General features: G+C 34.6%; 1 protein-coding gene and 1 pseudogene across 13 annotated transcripts in view; both read right to left on the reverse strand.

Moving 5' to 3' along the window:
• AHI1 (Abelson helper integration site 1) overlaps nucleotides 1-20,848 on the reverse strand; it is a 176,117-nt gene that overhangs the window by 41,132 nt on the left and 114,137 nt on the right. For 2 of the 13 annotated variants that reach the window (XM_032484988.1, XM_032484986.1), the window contains one exon: nucleotides 7,110-7,350. The exons of 9 other annotated variants lie outside the window; for them this stretch is intronic. In XM_032484988.1, the coding sequence (XP_032340879.1) occupies nucleotides 7,243-7,350 (108 nt within the window). In that variant the 3' untranslated portion in view covers nucleotides 7,110-7,242. Of the gene's footprint in view, nucleotides 1-7,109; nucleotides 7,351-18,426; nucleotides 18,798-20,848 lie in introns of those variants that run through there. 2 more of the 13 variants (XM_032484989.1, XM_032484987.1) reach the window with 1 other exon arrangement.
• Nucleotides 7-6,565, reverse strand: LOC116665414 (annotated as a pseudogene).

Here is a 20,848-nt window from a genome sequence, read left to right on the forward strand (position 1 = left end):
CTAAGAGAGAGATAAGACCACCACAGCTTTATCACAACTGTACCACAGAGAAAACCCCCAACATTCACTTCCTCTTGCAGAAGAGCAGCTGAAACCAAAGCAGTACTTTGGTGAGTCTGAGGCCTTCTCAAGGTTTGCTAATGGGATCAGGGGTGGTGGGAACACAGCAGGAGAAGCAAGATAAAAGGCTGTGGGATTGAGAAATGGTTAAGAGCATTCAATACACTAAGATTAGCTTCAAAATAGCAGATGTTAATTTTTTTTCAAAGTAAATTACTTGTGGAGCAAATAAAAAAAAAGTTCACACATTATTTATTTTCGTAGAATTGTTTTATACTACCTTTAGGTCCCATTCCCTCTGCTATGCAGATGCATCTGAAAAAAAAATTCTTTAGAATGTCAACAATTTTACAAAAAGGAAAAATTCAATGCAACAACCTGATTACATAATTTCATTGTCATCACTGTGGCTTACCGTTAATGTCTCTTTTTGAGGTGTACTTCTATGCAAACATTTTTTTTTTTGTATTTTACATCAACAATCCAAATCTTCTGCTACCTTTTAAAACACCTTTGTAAGCTTATTTTCAAATAATACAACTTTAAGAGGAAAAGCATTTCTATGAGAATCCTCTTTCTCCATTTTATTATAGTAGTGACTATATTTGATATTTTCCTTTTGAAAAACAGAATTCAAAATGAATGACTCCAAAGGCGTTTACAAATTCCTTAGAGTTACAAGAAAGAGCCAGACCTCATTAGATGTGATGCAGTGTATAAAAGAGGACATAGTATATGTACACTAAAGAATAAACTACTCCTAACTTCTTCCCTATGTAAATGAGATTTGAAAATTTACAAGTTATAGAACTCCATACGTAATGGGAAATTACCATTTCAATGCTCTGCATTTAGGTTGAGTACTGATTCATTCACTTAACAAGTATTTACTGAAATCCTAATTTGCCTGGTACTGTGCTAGGGCCTGAATACACAATGATGAATAGGATAATTTCCAGAAGGGGTACCTTGCTTAGGCTTTGTAGGAGAATGAAGGATAATTAGGAAATAGCCACCAGGAGAGATGGAAAGTGTGTCTCAGGCAGACTGCACTGCATGTGTGAGGGTCCAGGGAAGAGAAATGCTAGACAGTTCAATATGGTGGGAACCTGGCATTGGAGGTAAGAGCCTGGAGAGAAGGGTGCAGGAAACAGGCTTCAGGAGTGAGTAGGCGCCAGATCATGCACGCTGAAAGGTTCAGACTGAGAATACGGGCAACTGGAAACAAGGAATTCCATCACAGTCCATAAAACAATCTTGTGGTAACTATAAATTAATTTAGAATATTTACCAACACATTAACCAGGAAATTTTAATGGATACATTTGGAATTAACTGCTGTCACTATACAAGGACAATAATGATAATTTAATTCAAATGAAAGACACAATTCCTACTGTACTGCTTAGCACAGTCCCTAATTTACAACATGCTTGCAAGATGTTGTTTAAAGTTTATAAAGCTCTTGTAACTCTCAGTATATTGATGCCAAATCACTTATGTAAAAGTGGAATTTTCAACTTTTCCCTCTGTTGTTCCTTCTCTAAACCTCTTCTGTATTCTCCTGGGTGGCACTGTCATAGAAGAGGAAGGCTAATTAAAATGATCTGAGTGCCTGCCATGTTCTGGGTCCCTTGCTAGTTGCTTATGTAAGTTGCTTACTCAATTTTATGACAATCCCGTGAGGGCATAGACTCTTATTTCAATTTTATAAATGAGGAGTATGATATACAGAGAAATTTAGTAACTTGCCTAAAGTCAAGCAAACCAATAAGTGGTAGAATCAGGACTTGTGATTTTCTCATTCTTTCTTTCTTGCTTTCTCATTTTTCCCCAAAATGAAATACGTTTGTAAGTCATCTTTGTCTAGGATCAAACATAGGAAAGAAGCAGCAAAGAGGCAAGGAGGGACAGGAGACCCTAATCACTAATGAAAGACAAGACACGTTTTTGGACTCGAGCAGTACTCGAGCAGCTGGCTGTGCTGAGAAGACCGACTCCCCGGGGTCGCCTGCAGGTCCAGCATGTCCCTTTCACGACACCTGAAACCCAGTTCCAGAAACTGTGTGGGGATTTGTTCCCACTGTTCCTCATCCTGGTGTCCCTATAAAAAGAGGAAGAGATACCAAGAGCACACGTGCACTGAGAAAAAGGCCATGTGAGGACAGAGAGAAGGTGGCCGTCTGCACACCAAGGAGAGAGGCCTCAAAGAAACCAACCTGGCCAGCTACTGGATCTTAAACTTTCAGCCGCTGGAACTGTGAGCAAATTTCTGTTGTTTAAGCCACCCAGTCTACGGTATTTTGTTACAGATACTCTGGAAGACTAACATATAACACAGTCTCACAACCTCATAGCGTCAGATGACTCATGTGTTACCAGCCTCTTAAAGGTACCACACATGGACAATGCCTCACTCGCATCCATTTTGGGTCCTTACCTGCTTAAAACACTGTGTTCCACACTCCTACAATGCTATCTCCTGATGTAGAAAAATGTCCCTCTTACCAAACTCCACAAATGCCATCCTTAGGAGGGTGATGGTTGGGGAGACTACTCCCCCCAGCAGTCTTGCTTTGTCACCATCATACCATTACTGACATTTAGGCACAAAGTGCTACACGATGAAGAGTCAGTGTGTTTCACATGCCAACAGCCCACGTGCTGGCAGAGCAGTGTGACCATTCTCTCATCACACTGAAGGCACATGACAAAAGCCACGTGGCTCATGACAATCTGCTTGTATTCTAGTGTGTGTTTTTATCAATATGTTCTTATCTTCTCATCTGAAGACACTTTCTGTCTTCTGAGCATCATAGTATATACACAGTAGAATTTGCTTGTTTTAATTTGGCAGTGGATTCTGCATAAACTCATGTCTCTCCATCTCCAATTAAATTTTATTGTCATCCTCACTGTTTTCAGATAAAATAAAGCTCCATCGGGAGCTTTTCCTCACCTAGTGTTGGAAGACACAGTCCCATGCAGAGGTTTGCTTTGAATTAATACTATTTCTATCGTCTTCTTATTCCAGTAGGTCTTGTCACAGAAAATGTGTTCTGATCATTCTCTTGAGAAGTATCTTCCATAATGTACCCTTCTTTGCACATGGTGGTCTGGCACATAGGTATGATGGAACATTCTCACCAATGTGATACAAATCTTGAGCTGACAAGGTGGTTATGAAATCTTTCAGCAATTTTTCTTACTCTTCAGACAGAAGTTTAAAAACACGTGTTTCTGTGCCCATGTTGGTAATGACAGGTCTGGGAAATGAAATGTTCCACAAAATCCACTTGGTCACACTTTGACCACTATTCATGCATTTGAAGAGAGCTCCTTCCTTCTCTTTCTCCAAGCTTGCTGAGTTGCTTGGGCACAATCATTCATGGTGGAAGTGCCATGGGCAAGCTTCCTTTTGTCTGACACATTTTTCAGTCTTCATGACAGTGCTTGCCAGATACTATTTCTTGGTTTAAGCAGAGTCTACCAGGCTGTTATAAGACATTTAGGTGAATTCTTCTTTGTATTATCTTTTGAGAGGTTTTCATTATTACACTTGTCTCTGAAGAATTCTCAATGGTTCTTGGATCCAGTGTACTGGTGGAACATTAGTCAGTATTGTCCAGCAGCAGATGCTCCTTGCAACGTTATCTATGATGCAGTCCAAAAATCAATATACTTAATGGCCCTAAGTCACTCAACAAGCTAAGTTATGTTGAATAAACCACACTTGAGCACTTTCTCCTCCAGCTCTGCTTCTGCTGGGTCCATAATCATCAGGAAACTTCTTTGTGCCAGCCTGAAGCCAATGCAGCATCTGGATACCACCACCTTCCTTCCCTCTGCTTCCTACTTGCTTAACCTGATTTCAGAATTCTGGCCTCCAGAACAGTGAAAGAATAAATTTCTGCTGTTTTAAGCCATATCAAGCTGGTGGTAATCTGTTACAACAGCCCTAGAAAACTAATACACATGAAGTTTACTTTGGTAAGTGCTGGATTTTCTTGTATTCCTTTAATGAGTGTTGGACATTTTTTGGGTTTGCAGTTACTTGAGATCAGTTTGACTTTTTCCAGGTTTGCTTTTAAGTGTTGTTGGAGCAGATTCAGGAAGACTTTATTCTAGGACTCAATAAACTTCACTACCAAGGTGTGATTCTCCTGATAATTCTACCTGATGCCTCTGCATATTAGTTTTCCATTCTGGCTGGCAGGAATGTGAATCATTCCCATTGAGTTGTGCAGATGGGAATTTCTGATTCTTTCCCTATAGAGTTTTACCCCATGCAGGTGCAGACCAGTACTCAAAGACTTACTAAGTGTACTTCTAATGGTTATTGGTAGGATTATTACCAATTAATGTAAGATGCAACAAAAACTAACATCTTAGTAATTTTTTTTTTGGCAGAAGCTTTGTTACAGTATTTAGTGCACATTAACTAAAATGTGTTCATTTTTAGTCTTCATGATAAATGAAGTTATGATTTTATTATACTTTTGGTATTCTTAAAGAGAGGACATCAAGCTTTAATACAGAATTATGTAGGTTACACTTACGCTAAAGTGATAATAAAACCTTTGTCCTTTTTTGATTTTTATACATGTTCCCCTCTGGTATGGCCCCTTCTCCTGTGTGCTTGGAGTGACTTTGGCTATATGGCTGGTTTGTTATTTCACTGCTCTGGATATATTAAACTAGCAAGCAACTTACATACAAGAACAATTAACTGGAACAAAGGTAGATACAGATTCCATAAGGATTAGCAGAAATGTGTATGGTCTAAGTCAGGCAGTTGAATTTACAGCATTGTTTTTCACATAGTTACAACATGAAGTGATTGTAGCTTTTTAAACTATGAAACCCATGAGAGATTGTACCTTCTAGTTGAAATAAAGTATTTATAATAGACTGTGGCTTCAGATGCTGTTTGTTGCTTCCTGGACCTTTAGGGAAATATTCTTAATGAATTTTATAGTTATGAGGACAGGGTTTTTTAAAAACCTCTTTCAAGTTTCATAACTGCTTCATTATTTATAAGAGGTTTGGGTATAGCTGTACCATTTCATATGCTTTCTGAGAGAAATGGACCGTTTTCTTGGCCACTGGAGATGTTTCTCGTGTAATCAAACAACAGTTTATACATTTTGATCCTATTCTTTTTTTTTTTTAAACTGTGTGTTTCTTTGGAGTTAAAGTGACTATGATAGCCTCAACAAAAACTTCAATCCCCACTGGGCTAAAGTTGAATAGTCTACATAGCAGTGTGCTCCTGTTTCTTTTGCTAGTTCCTGCCCTTGTCTCAGACACAGGTTTTTCCTTCATATCTTTCAGTCCTGCTATAGTTTTGGGGTCACCTCAGAGATCAATCTGAGGTCCTATTAATACAAAGGATATACTTACTGTTATTACTAAAGTTCTGGAACCAACTCCTCTTTCACATTTTGAAATGCAGCTACATTTACCACAAAGAAGCATGTAAGGAGGACGTCAGGCACTGGATAAGATAAAAAGCCTCAGATGATTGTAGTCTTCTTGTCTGTTCATAGTCTTCCTGTTTGGCCATGTCAGAGAACCAGGAGGTACTAGCTGCCCCCTATGGTGACACTGACTGTGTAGTGGTTGAAGACAGTGGGCAAGTAATCCTCCAGGAGGGCATCGCTGGCATAGATCATGAGTAGGAAGGTCTTGCCCGTGGTCCAGGCGCCAACCACCATGCACCTGAGCATCATTGTGCTGGTCCTCAAGCCATGCTGCGGCTGGCCATTCTCTGGGCATGGAGCTCCATCTCTACCAGTCCCTTCTCCTAGGTGTGCCCGCATGCTCCCCTCCAGGCTGCCCCCCAGTAATTATTTAACAAGTGAAATAAAATAAACTTCAAGAAAGTCTCATTTCTCAATTATGTCAATTAAGGAACATTTGATCTTTATTATTAAAATAGAAAAAAGAGCAGATAAAGTTAGTATAAAATCAAATTTAACAATAAATCCTGAATTGTACATAAGTACATTATTAAATATTCAAATAACCCCTTTACTAATAGTGACAATGGGACTATATTTTACTTCATGAAATAAAACACATAATCCTATTTCTAGCATCATGTGGTAGAAATATATAGTCTCTTAAGAATATTTCCATGAACACTAAGTTAGACGACTCTGAAGATATTTATAAAAATGAAAACAAGGTCCTGTTATTATTAGTTGATCTTATCTGGATAATAATAGATTAAGGAAACAGAGATAAAGAAAGTAAATAATTGCACAAAGTTTATTGCCTCTGTACCAAACTATCTTCTTATCCTGGTATACAATGCTAGTATCTGTGAACACTGAACACATCATCAAACAAATATTTGAAAATATTTAATTTCAAATACCTTCTGGTAAAGTAACTACTAAGGGCAATTGAAAGAATACCACACTAGAAATCAAGACAGTGAGTTTCCAGTCCTGGCTGGGCCTCCTACGCTAAAACATCATAAAACACTCACACTGGATGTCTGTAAACAAAGGGGTTTGGACCATATGCTAGGTTAGGTATATTTTCCAGTTTTAAAATTCTATCATTTCAGGTACTCAAATAACTGTTCCAAAAGAACAGCATTCATACATTTAAAAGTAAATTCAAAATATTAATTTGTTGGGTAACAGTGTGACAGTATCATTTGTGATCACACATGAATTAGAAAGGCTTGTTTGATTACTCTAATACACAGGCAACGTCTCCTACTAATGATTAAAGAAGAAAGATAAAGCATTTCTTTGGAATTTACCATTTGGAAATACTCCAGTCTTCTTCAATAGGAATGACTTGACTTTTGGACTTCACAAATAAAACTACTCATTTTATATGATGATTGGTATCAATTACAGCTTTTCTTACTGGAAATCACAATTCACATACTTTGTTACAGTGAATCATTGGTGCTTCACTGAAAAAGGCTCTAACATGTATCTCTGTATTGATTATGTCCTTAAAAAAAAAGTCAAAAGAATGATGCAGACCTTTATACACTGGTCTACAGATGTTTTTTGGTTAGTGAAAAAAAAGATCGTGTACTTTTTTTTCTCTTGGGAGGGATAGCAAAAGGAGAATTATGAATCACACTGGTGTAGATTAGGGTTCTCAAAGTGTGGTCTCACCAGACCAGCAGTGGCAACATTACCTGGAAACTGGTTACAAATGCAAATTCTTGGGCCCCACTCCAAACCAACTGAAATCATATATTCTGGGGATAGGCCCAGCAATCTGCTTTAACAAGCCTGCCAGGTGATTCTGATGCACCTAAGGTTTAGAAAGGAACTTCATTTCAATGACCTACTTTATAAAACATGTACATTTATTTTCTGCATTTATCAAGTAATGCAACTGAATGGGTAAGAAACATCATTTAAAATATAAAATCAGACCTTATAACAAATCGTTATTGGCAAAACTTTAAAAAGTAAACCTGTTCCTCCTTTCCTATTAGTTTTACTTATCTTTCTTAGTTTCCCTCATCTCACTGAAATGCTGACTAGCTCCAGATTTGAGTAATTTAACATCTACTTCGTCATTTTTTCAACAAGCTCATGCTCAAACTGCAACTAGGAGTCATAGTAAACATTTCTTAGGTTTCCCTACAACCTCTTAAGAATTAGCGAAATTTTTAAATTAGAAAAACAAGCACAATTGAAAGATTAAATCTGTCCATCCAGCAATCATTATTAGATACATGTTGTGTCTGAGCTACTCTGACAGGCTGGGGAAACGGCAGTGAACAATTTCTGCCCTCAGGAGCTCCCGTTTTATTGGTATTTCATTGTTTTTGGTCTAGTGGGCCTTTTCAAAAAAGGGATACCTTTAATATTTGTACAAGTTACTCTTCTGTTTATCTACTTTTAAGTTGCCAATGAAGAGTACCAGGGTGCACGCTGATACTGAATATTAAAATAACAATTTATTTATAGATTACATCAGAAAAGTTAAATTCTCTTAACAAACCATGAGCTATGAAATTAGTATAAAATTTGTAAAAAAGACCTAGATGAAGACAATGTTTTTAAACAAAAAGAAATTCAAGTATTTGCAAACAACATATTCACAATTTCTACAGTTTGAGTAGTTATAAATTTTATACTTCATAGTTTAAAGAAGGATTTATAGAGATTATAAACAGAAACACACCCCTTATAATAAGTGGAATGCTCTTCTTTTTATCCTATTGCATCCATAACCATACTTGTTTTTATTTTCCTATAGATGCTACTCTCCTCGCCAGGTCCTTTCCATTGCCACCTTGTCGTGAGAGGTAGCAAAAATTTTTTATAAATACATAAACATACAAGTTTATAAATATTGAAATAAAAATTATTTAATTAAGTTTGTTAAGGATATAAACATATGAATACATAAATAATAAAACTTACAAATAAACATATAAATAGATAAATAAGCTATGAAAGGGTCTTCAAATAGACTTGTTGCAAAATTACTTTGGAAAAACTGATTCTAAAATTGAATAGGCACCTACAGAAGCTCAAAAATGTCTATATGAGCTATAACTTCCATTTCTCTTTTAGAGTTGAGGTATCAGTGTATTTCTCTGTGCTTAAATATACATAACAGAGATAACAGACCTATCAAAAATAACATGAAGTCTGGAGATACGTCTTTCGACAATGAAATTAATCTTTTCAACGCCTAATGACATCTTCAGGATTTCCCAGGCACTGACTCTATGTACAAGGAGCTGTAGTATCTGATATTTTAAGACAACAAATATAGACATCTTTGAGAACTACTTAAGAGTACTCCTAAGGACATTTGTTAAACTTATTAACAGAATTCATTAAATTTATAAACAATTTCTAAAAAGATAAATTAGTTAGTAACACATTCATATAATAAGTATCTTGAGTGTGTGCTATATATGGCATTGTACATAGTACAGGAAATATGAAGAAATGCAGCATACAGTTCTTGATTTAAAGATGCTTAACATATAATTTAGAAAAAATATACTGTTTCAAACATTACATACTTAAAAATTCTTATTCTTAAAGTTTAATTCACTAGTTCTAAAATAAGTATATAAATAGCAGTTTATTTTTTCTCAGCATCGATGCACATCTATTTAATAATCTGTTATGTCAAAGATATGTCTATGTATTCCTCTAGATGTACCTAGAAATATATGTATCTACCATTTATTTAATACCTGCTATGTGTAAGGCATGTGCTAAGCATCTTATACTATATATGCATGTGTATGTATATACATACACATTAAATATATAGAGTGCATATATTTTTCTGTTCACCCATACGTTCATACCTTCATTTAGCATTTGAACATGCCTTAGCACACCTTATCTAGCATTTGTGATGCCTTTGTTTCCTTAGTTATAAACTAAAAGAACTTCTATTTGTCTAAGTCATACAGTTTGGCAGGTTCTAGATGTTAGCAGGTCTGCTGTTCTCCTAAGTCTATGCTCTTAATCACTAAACCTACATATTTAAGTTTGAAGTTAGAGGCCTTTGTGGAACCAAATAAATATAAGTCTGCTTGGTTCACTGCCTAAGACTTTTGCTAAGATTATGCCAAAAGAAATATGTTTAAGACTTGGTATTTCCATTACAGAAGGCACCTGAAGAAGATCATCAAAGCACTTTCCTTCATATTAGCTTCTCAGTCATAATCTGTTGATGAGGCCATCAAACTGGGAAGTTATGTGGTAAACTGAAATTAGGCGTAGGTGATAGCTTACATATGTATACTAACATGTGTGTCCATCTGATCACTGCAGTTTATATATTTAAGGGTGGAAGGAACTACTGAAATGACTACAGGCAGAGTTAACTTGGAAAGACCTTGTGAAGGAATCTTGCTTGAGTAATAAATTTAATTGGAAAGAGAAAAGCTTCTTAGGTTGCTGACAGTCAGACACCAATAATTAACTGCTCATTTTACTTAAACACTGAGGTTTGTCTATTTCTAATTCTAATGTCAATCCAAACATTCTAGGAAAAGCTCATGTACACATATGTGAGCATTTGGTTTGGTGGGGAAGAAGACAAGAATATAACAGAAACTGAATTCTAAGTATGGCAGAGTTATAAACTACATACTGAAGCACTAAACACATGTCCTAACACACACATAGAGCCCTTTGAAAAAGATTCCAGGTGTTTAAAAAAATCTCTGTCCAGTCATTAGCTGACCACTAAGCTAACCAAGCAGATACTTCAGTGGCTCCACAACACAAAAAAAGACAGTGTTTAAATAATTATTCCAGGAAAGTCCTAACTAAACAAATACCAACAATAATAATAATAAAAATGACAAACCATAGGGCTATGTGGGGTTTAAGAATCTGACATCCAGGTTTGTCAGTTATATTATCTCAAATGTCCAGTTACACAACATGTAAAGAAAGAGTAAAGTATAACCCTAATAGGAATCAAGGAAGTCAACAGAAATTGTCCCTGAGAAAGCCTAGATGCTGGATTTACTAGAAAAAGATTTTAAATCATTATATATATATTTTAATTAATAAATTATATATATGATTCATTAAATCAATATATTTATATTTTCAAAGGTCTAAAGGAAACTATGTCTAAAGAATTAAAACATAAGAATGCTATCTCAGAATCAGAGTAAAGAATAATTGAACTTTTAAGATAAGTAAACTGAGATTATCTAGTCTAAGAAACAGAAAGAAAAAGGAGTGCAGAAAAATGACAGAACCTAGGACATCTATGGGCTGCCATAGACATCTATGGGCTGCTGCCAAGTGTACCAACATATGCCTAATGGGAGACCCAGAAGAAAACAGAAGAAAGGAAGGAAGAGCTATTTGAGGAACTAATGGCCCAAACATCCCAAATTTGATTAAAAAAAAAAATTAACCTCAATATCCAAGAGCCTAAACAAACTCCAAGTAGGATAAACTCAAAGAGATCCACACCTAGACATATCATAGCCAAACTACTGAAAGCCAAAGAATCTTGAAAACAGCAAGAGAAAAACAACTCATCACACAGAAGGAATTCTCAGTAACATTAACAACAGACTTCTTATCAGAAACCTTGACGGTTAGAAGTTAGTAAGATGGTGCTTTCAACAACATTTAGTGTGGAAAGAAGGCTCAACCTGTTATTCAACACCCAGCAAAACTATCCTGTAAAAAAGAAGAAATCGATACATTCCCAGAGAGTTTGTTGCTAGTAGACCTGCTCTTCAAAAGAAAAAACAAAGTAACAAGAGTCCTTTGGACTGAAAAAAGAGCACTGATAAAGGTAATTACACAAATAAATACAAAGGACAGTAATAAATGTACTTTTTTGGAAACTCTTCATTTGATTTGAAAGGGAACTTTGTAAAGAAATAATTATAAAAATGTGTTGATGGGCTTACAATGTATAAAGATGTAATTTGTATGACAATAATAGCACAGAGAAAGCAGAAGGGAAGAGAAATGTATTAAAGTTTTTATATACTACTGAAATTAAGTTGGTATTAATCCAAACTAGATAGTTTTAAGTTAAGATGTTAATTGTAATTCTCAGGGTAACCACTAAGAAAACAACTCAAGTAAATATACAAAAAAAAAAAGGATTTAAATCGATATATTCAAATATTAATTTAACCCAAAAACTGAGTGGTGAAAGAATGAAGGAGCAAACAATCAGACATCAGACATAAAGAAAACAAAACCAAACTGCAGACTAATTTAATCAGTGATTAAACTAAATGTAAATGGATTAAGCACTCCAAACAGAAAGCAGAGATTATCAGAATAGAACAAAGACACGATCCAATTGTCTGCTCTCCACAAAAAGAACATTTTAGATTAAAGACACAATAAAGTTGTAAAACATGAAAAAGACATACTATACAAACAGAAATCAAAAGAGAGCTGGAGAGGCTATTCTGATATCAGGCAAAATAGGAGTTTAAGACAAAAACTGTCAGTGGAGATAAAGAAGGATGTTTTAAATTATAAAAGGGTCAATCAATCAGGAAGCCATAAATAAGTATGAATACATATTAAGCCTCAAAATACATAAGGCAAAACAGACAGAATTGAAAGGTGAAATAGATAATTCAACAACAGTTGTTGAGGCTTCCATACACCACTTCTATAATAAACAGAACTAGGCAGACCAAAATGGAAACAGAAGACTTGATCAACACTAGAAACCAACAAGATCTAAGAGACATCTAAAGAACACTCCATCTAACAAAAGCAGAATACATATTCATCTTAAGTGGGTGCAGAACATTCTCTAGTATAGATAATATGTTAGATCATAAAACCTTTAAAAAAAACCCCTGAAATCTTAAGTATGTTCTCTAACCACAATGAAATGAAAATAGAAATCAGTTACAGAAAGATATTTGGGAAATTCACAAATGTGTAGAAATTAAACAACACACTCTTAAATAACCAACTGGTCAAAGAAGAGATCACCAGGGAAATTAGAAAAAGATAAATAAAAAAATAAACACAACATGCCAGAATGTACATGGAGCAGCAACAGCAATGATTTTTAAGAACTTTTACAGCTATAAATGCTTGTATTGAGAAGAAAGACATCAAATCAATAAATTAACTGTATACTTTAAAACTAGAAAAATAAAACTAACTCAAAACAAGCAGAAGAAAGGAAATGATAAACATTAGGATGGAAATAAATGAAATAGAAAATAGAAAAAGAATAGAGGAAATCAACAAAATCAAAAATTGGTTCTTTGAAAAATCAAGAAAACTGACAAAACTTTATCTAGACTGACCAAGGGTAGTGGGGGGAAGGTAACATCCCAGTTAATAAATTCAGGAATGAGAGAAAAGATATCACTACTGGCCTTACAGAAATATATAGGATTATAATGGAGTGCTATCAACTGTGTGTTAACAAATTAAATGGTCCAGATGAAAGGAACAAATTCCTAGGAAGACACAACTTAAATTGACTGAAGAAGAAAAGGAAAATCTGAATAGACCTGTAAGAGATTGAATTAGCAATCAAAAAACTTCCCACAGAGAAAAGTCTAGGAACAGAACACATCATTGGTGAACTGTACCAAATGTTTAAAGAAGAAATGTCAATCTTTTATAAACTCTTTCAAAAAAAAAAAAAAAAGAGAGAGAGAGAATGAATATTTTCCAACTCATTCTATGAAGTCAGTATTACCATGATCCCAAAGCTAGACAAGAAAACTACATGTCTTACGAATACTGATGTGAAAACATCAACAAAATACCAGTAAACAAATCCACAACATATAAAAAGGATTATATACCAGGTCCAAGTGGGGTTTATCTCAGAAATGATAATTTGGTTTAATATATGACAGTCTATGTAACAGACCATATTAATAGCCCTGAGGAGAAAACCCACATAATCATTTCAATAAATACAGAAAAATCACTTAACAAAATCCAACATCCTTTCCTGATAAAAAACACTCAACCGAGTAAGAGTATTTCCTTAACTTGATAAAGGTTATGTATAAAAACACACAGCTAACAACATACTTAGTGGTCAAAGACTGACAGTTTTTCCCCTAAGATTAGGAACAAGACAAGACAAAGAAATTGACTTCTGCTACTTCAATGCTGTACTGGAGATTCTAGCCAGTAAATTGGGCAAGAAAAAAGAAAGGCGTCCAGATGGAAAGAAAGAACTATACTAGCAGATGACGTGATCTTGGGTACAGACAATCTCAAGGAATCTATTTAGAAAAACCCAAAAACATCTTTTAGAAGCAGTAAATAAATTCATCAAGTTGCAGAATACAAGGTCAATACAAAAAAACCAATTATATTTCCATACCTAAAGAATGAACAATCTGAATACAAAATCAATTCCACTTATAATAGTATCAAAAATAATAAAATACTTGAAACAAAAATCTAAGACTTATATATTGAAAATAAAATATCATTGAAAGAAATTAAAGAAGACCCAGGTAAATTGAAAGATCCATGTTACTAGATTGGAAGACAATATATTGTTAAGATGAAAATACTCGAGTTTGATCTACAGATTCAACACAATTTCTATCAAAAATTTTGCAGAAACTGAGGTGATTTTAAGATTCACATGGAAATGCAAGGGACTTAAGACAGCAAAAATAATCTGGAAAGAGAACAGAGCTGGAGGACATGCTCTGATTTTAAAACTACCTACAAAGCTACAGGAACTAAAACAGTGGGTTATTGACATAAAGACAAGCATATGGATCAATGCAATAGAATTGAAAGTCTAGACATAAGCCCTCATATTCACCGTCAAGTGATTTCTGAGTAGGGTACAAGACGATTAATGGGGGAATATTAGTCTTTTCAGTAAGTGGTGCTGGGAAAACCAGACAGACACATGTGAAAAAAGTAGTTACATCTCTAACTCACACTATATATAAAAATTAACTCCAAATGGGTTATCGACCTAAAGGTAAGAGCTAAATGTATAAAACTCTGTAAGAAAATATAGGAGTAAACCTTTGTGAACCTGGATCAGACAATGGTTTCTTAGACATGATATCAAAAGCACAAGAGACAAAAGAAAAGAGCGGAAAAGTTAAACTTCATAAAAATTAAAAAATTTTTTTTTGCTTCCAAGAACATGATCAAGAAAGAGAAAAAAGATCTTCTGCCAGAGGTCAGTAGGTATTCTGTGAGAATTGTTTCACATGTAGATGTACTGACATGGGAGTGACCTAAATGTCCATTGACGGATGACTGGATAAAGAAGCCATGGTCTGTGTGTGTGTGTGTGTGTGTGTGTGTGTGTGTGTGTGTATATATATAATGGAATACTACTCATTCATTAAAAGGAATAAAATAATGCCATTTGCAGTAACATGGATGGACTTGGAGATTGTCATACTAAGTGAAGTAAGCCGGAGAGAGAAAAAAAAATACCATACGATATCACTTACATGTAGAATCTAAAAAAAAACCCCAGCATACTTATGAAATGGAAACAGACTTACAGACTCACAGACATAGAAAACAAACTTATGGTTACCAGGGGGAAAAGGGGGTAGGGAGGGATAAATTGGGAATTTAGGATTTGCAGATACTAGTTACTATATATAAAATAGATAAACAACAAAGTCCAACCGCATAGCACAGGGAACTATATTCAATACCTTGAAATGGGGTATAAAGAAAAAGAACATGAAAAGGAATATATATATTTAGGCATATATATATATAAATGAATCACTATGCAGTACACAAGAAATTAATACCAAATTATAAATTGACTATAATTAAAATAAAAGAGAAAAAGACAGTCTACAGAATGGCAGAAAATATCTACAAATCAAACATCTGATACAAGACTTGTATCCAGAGTATATAAAGAACACTTATAAGTCAATAATAAGAAAAACTCAATTAGATATGATATAGGTCATATCAATATGATATAGATACATTTATATTCATATATAATTTACACAATTATACAATGATTTTTATATAATATATATTTATATACTATATACCTGGCACATGGTAGGTACACAGTATGTGTCAGGGGAATTATTATTATTTAACTCCTAAAGTTCCCTGAGTTATCATAGAGGACTGGTGTTTTATAAAAAAAAATTTCTGCAGGACAGCCACGACTATAAATGTGTTCCTATTTTCCAAATTAAATGTAAATCTGCTAACTTCAACTCCATTTCTAAAAACAAAAATGTATTTCTACATTTGGTATAATAAGTCTGAATCCCATATATACATACATAAATATAACATTCAAAAAATATATCTAACTTATATAATTATATAGTAAACAAAATTATAATGTGCCCAATCAGAAAATGGCCAAAGGATGTGAATAAATTATTCAAAGAAGATATACAAATAGCACTTCAAAAAATGCTCACATCTTTAATCATTAAGGAAATGCAAATCAAAATCAGGAGATACCACTTCCTACCCAATAATATGGCTATAATAAAAAAGACAGTAACAAGTGTTGGTGAGGATGTGAAGAAACTGAAACCCTCAGAGTTGGCTGATTGGATTGTAAAATGGTTCAGGTACTTTAGAGAACATTTCGGCAGTTCCTCAAAATGTTAAACAGAGTTACCATATGATGCAGCAATTTCACTACTAAATATATACCCAAGAGAATTGAAAACCCATGTTCACACAAAAACCTATATGTAAATGTTCATATAGCATTATTCATAATAGCTAAAAATGGAAGCACTCAAATGTTCATCAGTGAATTAAAAGATAAATAAAATGTGGGCTGTCCATATAATAGAATATTATTCAGCCATAAAAAATAATGAAATTCTGATGCATGACATGGATGGACTTTTTACATGCAAAGTGAAAGAAGTCAGATACAAAAGGTCATGTATGATACAACTGCACTTATATAAAATGTCCACAACAGGCAAACCCAGAGAGATAGAAAGTAGATTAGTATTTGCCAGGGCCTAGGGAGAGAAGCCAGTGGAGGGAGGTGGGTGACTTACTACTGAGTATAGGGTTTTTTTGGTGACTGTTTTAAAATTAGATACTGGTGATGGGTGCAAAACTGTGAATATACTAAAACCCAATGAATTGTAGTCTTTAAAAGGTAAATTTTTTGCTATGTGCATTATATTCAAATAAAGCTGTTATAAAAAAAGAGCATCATATTAATTATGGTTATGGAAGGTGAAGTTAGTCATGATAAACAAAGGAACAGATACAAGCCAAAACGCAGAGATGGAGACAACAGCTCTCCATGTCAGAGAGGAGAGCCTTGATTCTGGCTATGGAAATGGACAAAAGAGATTACACTGTAGACACATAACAAGGAAGAAAGCGTATATGTGCGACATAAGAGATATAGATAAACAATTTATAACCAAGGTTTTGTTGGTAAGAACTAAGCAGCTAGCTCGTAGTACAAGTGACAGAAGATTAAAGTGGAAAGGCTCAAAATAAGTCCCAGGGAAGACAGGCATTTTATTGAGCTGTACTAATTTTCAGGATCTTTGGTTACCAAATGGTTAACAGCCTAAGTGTTCATTATAAAGATTTTTATAGTAGAAATGGAGGAAGAAAAGAATAATTAAGATTAGAAACAGAGGAGGAATCATTCACACTTAGACACCAGCTGCAACTTAAGTGTGTACAATGAGTTTTATAAGTAGGTCTCAAGGAAGAAGGGACAAAAGCCCAATCACCTCATTCTTGGGTGATACTCACAATTACCTTTATATTCCTGCTCTTAGTCCCGTTCTTCAAACAGCTGTCTGCGGCATGTGGGTAGCAGAGTTTAATGTGTAGCAGGTGTTTGTAATTTCCTTTCTCAAGGTCACAGGTGACTCTGCCAGTGCACTAGAAAAACCACAGCTTCTGGGCCCCTTTCTTCCCACCAAACCCCAAGATCCCCTTCTCACATCCAGACTACTGTCTGCTACTCATGTGTCTTTAACCCACCCCACAGCTATAAGAACTGCAGGGCCACTATTCTGAGGGAATCTAAGACTCTGCCTGCTAACCTCAAATCATAACTGATTGAAATTTCTTGGTGGGTGGATGGATGGGGTGCTTTCCAAGAAAAAATTTTGAAATTGGCTTTCTTAGATCACTTCCACAGCAGATTATTAAGAGGGAGGAATCTGTATTTGGTTCTGTCCTGTCCTCAAGTCAAGGCCTTCATGATCCGTCTTAGCTGTCATTCTGTCATTCTTTCCAGTAGTGCTCAGCTTTCCACTCTCTTCATTTCCATCCCCTGCCTAATGCCATTACAACTTACAGTGATGACACAAAGATCAGATTGAGATAATATACACTGTGGAGCAGGGCTTTCAAAACTGAAAATTCTTTTTATGTGTTAACTGCTGTTAGTATTAACTGAACTGCTCCCATTTTCCACAGAATCTGCCTTGTGCCACTGAGTGACACTAGAGTTTAATGGTTTAATCACATAAATTAACTCTTTTAAGGAGCTAATATTTTTGGCTCATCTACCATAATGCATTAACACATTCAATTTTAATGTTTCTAGAAGATTCTTAATGTCCTTTTTATGTTTCAGTTTCCCTACTGGCAAATGATGATAATAATAAAAATACTTTTATCTTATAGAATTATGACATTTGTGAGATAACCTACAAAAAACACTTTGCACAGTGCCTGGTACACAGTAAATGCCCAATAAATATTAGGTATAATTGTTATTACTCAATTCCTAAAGCTCTTTATCAAAAAAGGAATCGTGTTTTGTAGTACAATTTTCCTGCAGAACTGTAAACATGATTGTATTTCCCAAACAAGATATAGGTCTACTAACTCCAATTCCATTTCTGAAAAGAATACTTATTTCTAGGTTTGGCTAAATGAGCTTTGAATCCAAAAAGTGCCCCCAGAGAAGTCTGCTCATGGTGCCGTAAGATATTACCAGGCAGAGATATGGTGACATGAAAACTTTATTAAGTTTCACTAAAAACACAAAACAAGAAGTTTCACTTCCTGTAGGGATTTATCTTACGCGTTAAACAAATGTGTGATCCAATAATGTGGTTACACCAAGAGGTGTCTGTGTTATGATTAGGGATAGCACTGTCATCTCTGCCAAACACTGATCTCTGGGGACACTGAGATGATGGCAGGACAAAGGGCATCCCAGTAAGAAGAAACCTGGTGAACTCATACATGTTTATCAAGGTCAAAAATGAATCTATGGAACATTAGTAGTGGCAGATGGCAAATGTCCACCTAGGCAGGAAAAACAAAGCATAACTTGATATTATTTAATTAAAATTTCCCAAAATAGAAAATAATACTCCATAAAATGATGGGTATGAAATTTTTCTTTTCTAAATAATTATTTCATTTTATGGCATGATCAACTCAAGTTCTGGTTTCTGCTATAGTCTTTATTTAATGCTTCCTTGAAGGAATCAAATTCTATACTAATTGAAAGGAAAATTTCAAGTGATTGCCAAATCTTATTTTGAAAGACATGCAAGTAAATGCTCTGTTAAGGACAATGTAATGCAACACTGAAATTGCTTTCAAACATTAACATCCCCCAAACAAAATGACTTATAAATAAAAATGTAAACTGCCAAAGGTAAAGACATTGTTGCCATTTTGATTTCATTAACTGTTCAATATTTTCCTAATGTTTCAAATAAAGACAATAAGGGACATTATAAAATTTATTCATGCTACAGAGTTCAGTAGTGAGCTACCACCATGGCTAAAAAAAATAAAAATTCAAAAGAATTTTGACAGGCAGGAGGATAGAGAGCTAAAAATAAACTGAAGAAATTCAAGATAGGTAAGTGGACAACTCTGCATTTAGGGTTGAGAGATTACTATGTGTTAGACACTGTACTCACTACTTGAATCAACGACACTAATGAGGTAGGTACTATTATTGTCTCCATTCTAGAGATGAGGATACTGAGGCACAAATATGTAAATAAGGGGATAGGTCTTGATGGTACACCTTTAAAACATCAAGGAGTTACGGTAGGTCATAATTCAGTATCAAACACAGTATCCAGATTACAGAAACCAATAACACCACTATTTTTCATATCACAATTAGAACAGTAAGTCCAATTCCGGATGGCACTTTTCTAAAGAATGTGAACAAACTGGATGGTATCATTATAAATCAAGGTTAAGTAGAAGAAAATGGATATATTTATCCTAAAAAAGAGAAGATCAAGATGAAACAGACACTCTCAAGCATCTCAAGAGCTGTGTTTAGAGAAGAGGAATCTGATTTGTTCTACAATGATCTAGAAGCAGAGTAGAACCAAGATATTAATTATTTGTAGTAAAGCACAAAACTTGAGTAATTAATCAAAGTGTTTCTAAGGTAGAAATAGTTTTTGTTTTCCAAGAAAGAACATATCCACAAGTAATGGAACTTTTCCTTCAGTAACCAGTGACACATCCTTCTCATACGCTGAAGCTGAATGCTAAAAATGTGTAGAAATTAGAAATGTCACAATGCTTTATCACAACATCCCATTATCTGCATATAATGCAGTCTTTGAAAAAGTCATGATGCAAATATCAGGAATTCCAGATGCTCTTAAGAATGTGTTAATAAAAAAGAAAACAATTTCCTGGCTCTATATTTACTATCTGTGTAATCCTACGCAAGCTTCTTAATTTTTCCATGCCTCAGTATCATAATTTATAAAATGGGCTAATAATACCTAAGAATCACGCAGATGGAAAAAAGGTAGACATAAAGACACAATGGTAACAGAGTAAGTATTCAATAGATACATATCATTGATGTTCATAACAAAGTTAAATAATAGTTTGATCTAATTATTGATTAACTTGTTCTTGGAGATTCAGGATCATTGTGAGTATCAGTAATATAATAGCTAGTAGTGTTATGTCCAATACGTTGGACAGTTCTCAGATTGTAGCACTGAAGAACATGGAAAACTCCCCTTTTGGTGGCATATACATTTTATTAGGGGCGACAAAATGCTGTAATTTTTTACAGGCCTTTCTGATATAAGGCTTTACGTTCTGTAGAACGAGGCTTATGGAAAAAATGCAGTTGTTGCAGACTACTTAAAAAATCTATGGAACTTGTAAGTAGGGCACTGATAGAAACAAACAGTCCTAGTCAAAGTGCTAATGTGGTATTAAATCTTTGCTGGCATCTGTACCCAGCATTACTGTTAAGTCAGGTCCATGAAAGAATTTACTTTCAACAGAGACCAGTTTATCAAAATGGAAAATCCAACTGGTTTTAGATTTCTCCATCAACCAAACAAAACAATTTT

The sequence above is a fragment of the Camelus ferus genome, chromosome 8, assembly GCF_009834535.1.
Source record: "Camelus ferus isolate YT-003-E chromosome 8, BCGSAC_Cfer_1.0, whole genome shotgun sequence".
Classification (NCBI taxonomy): domain Eukaryota; kingdom Metazoa; phylum Chordata; class Mammalia; order Artiodactyla; family Camelidae; genus Camelus; species Camelus ferus.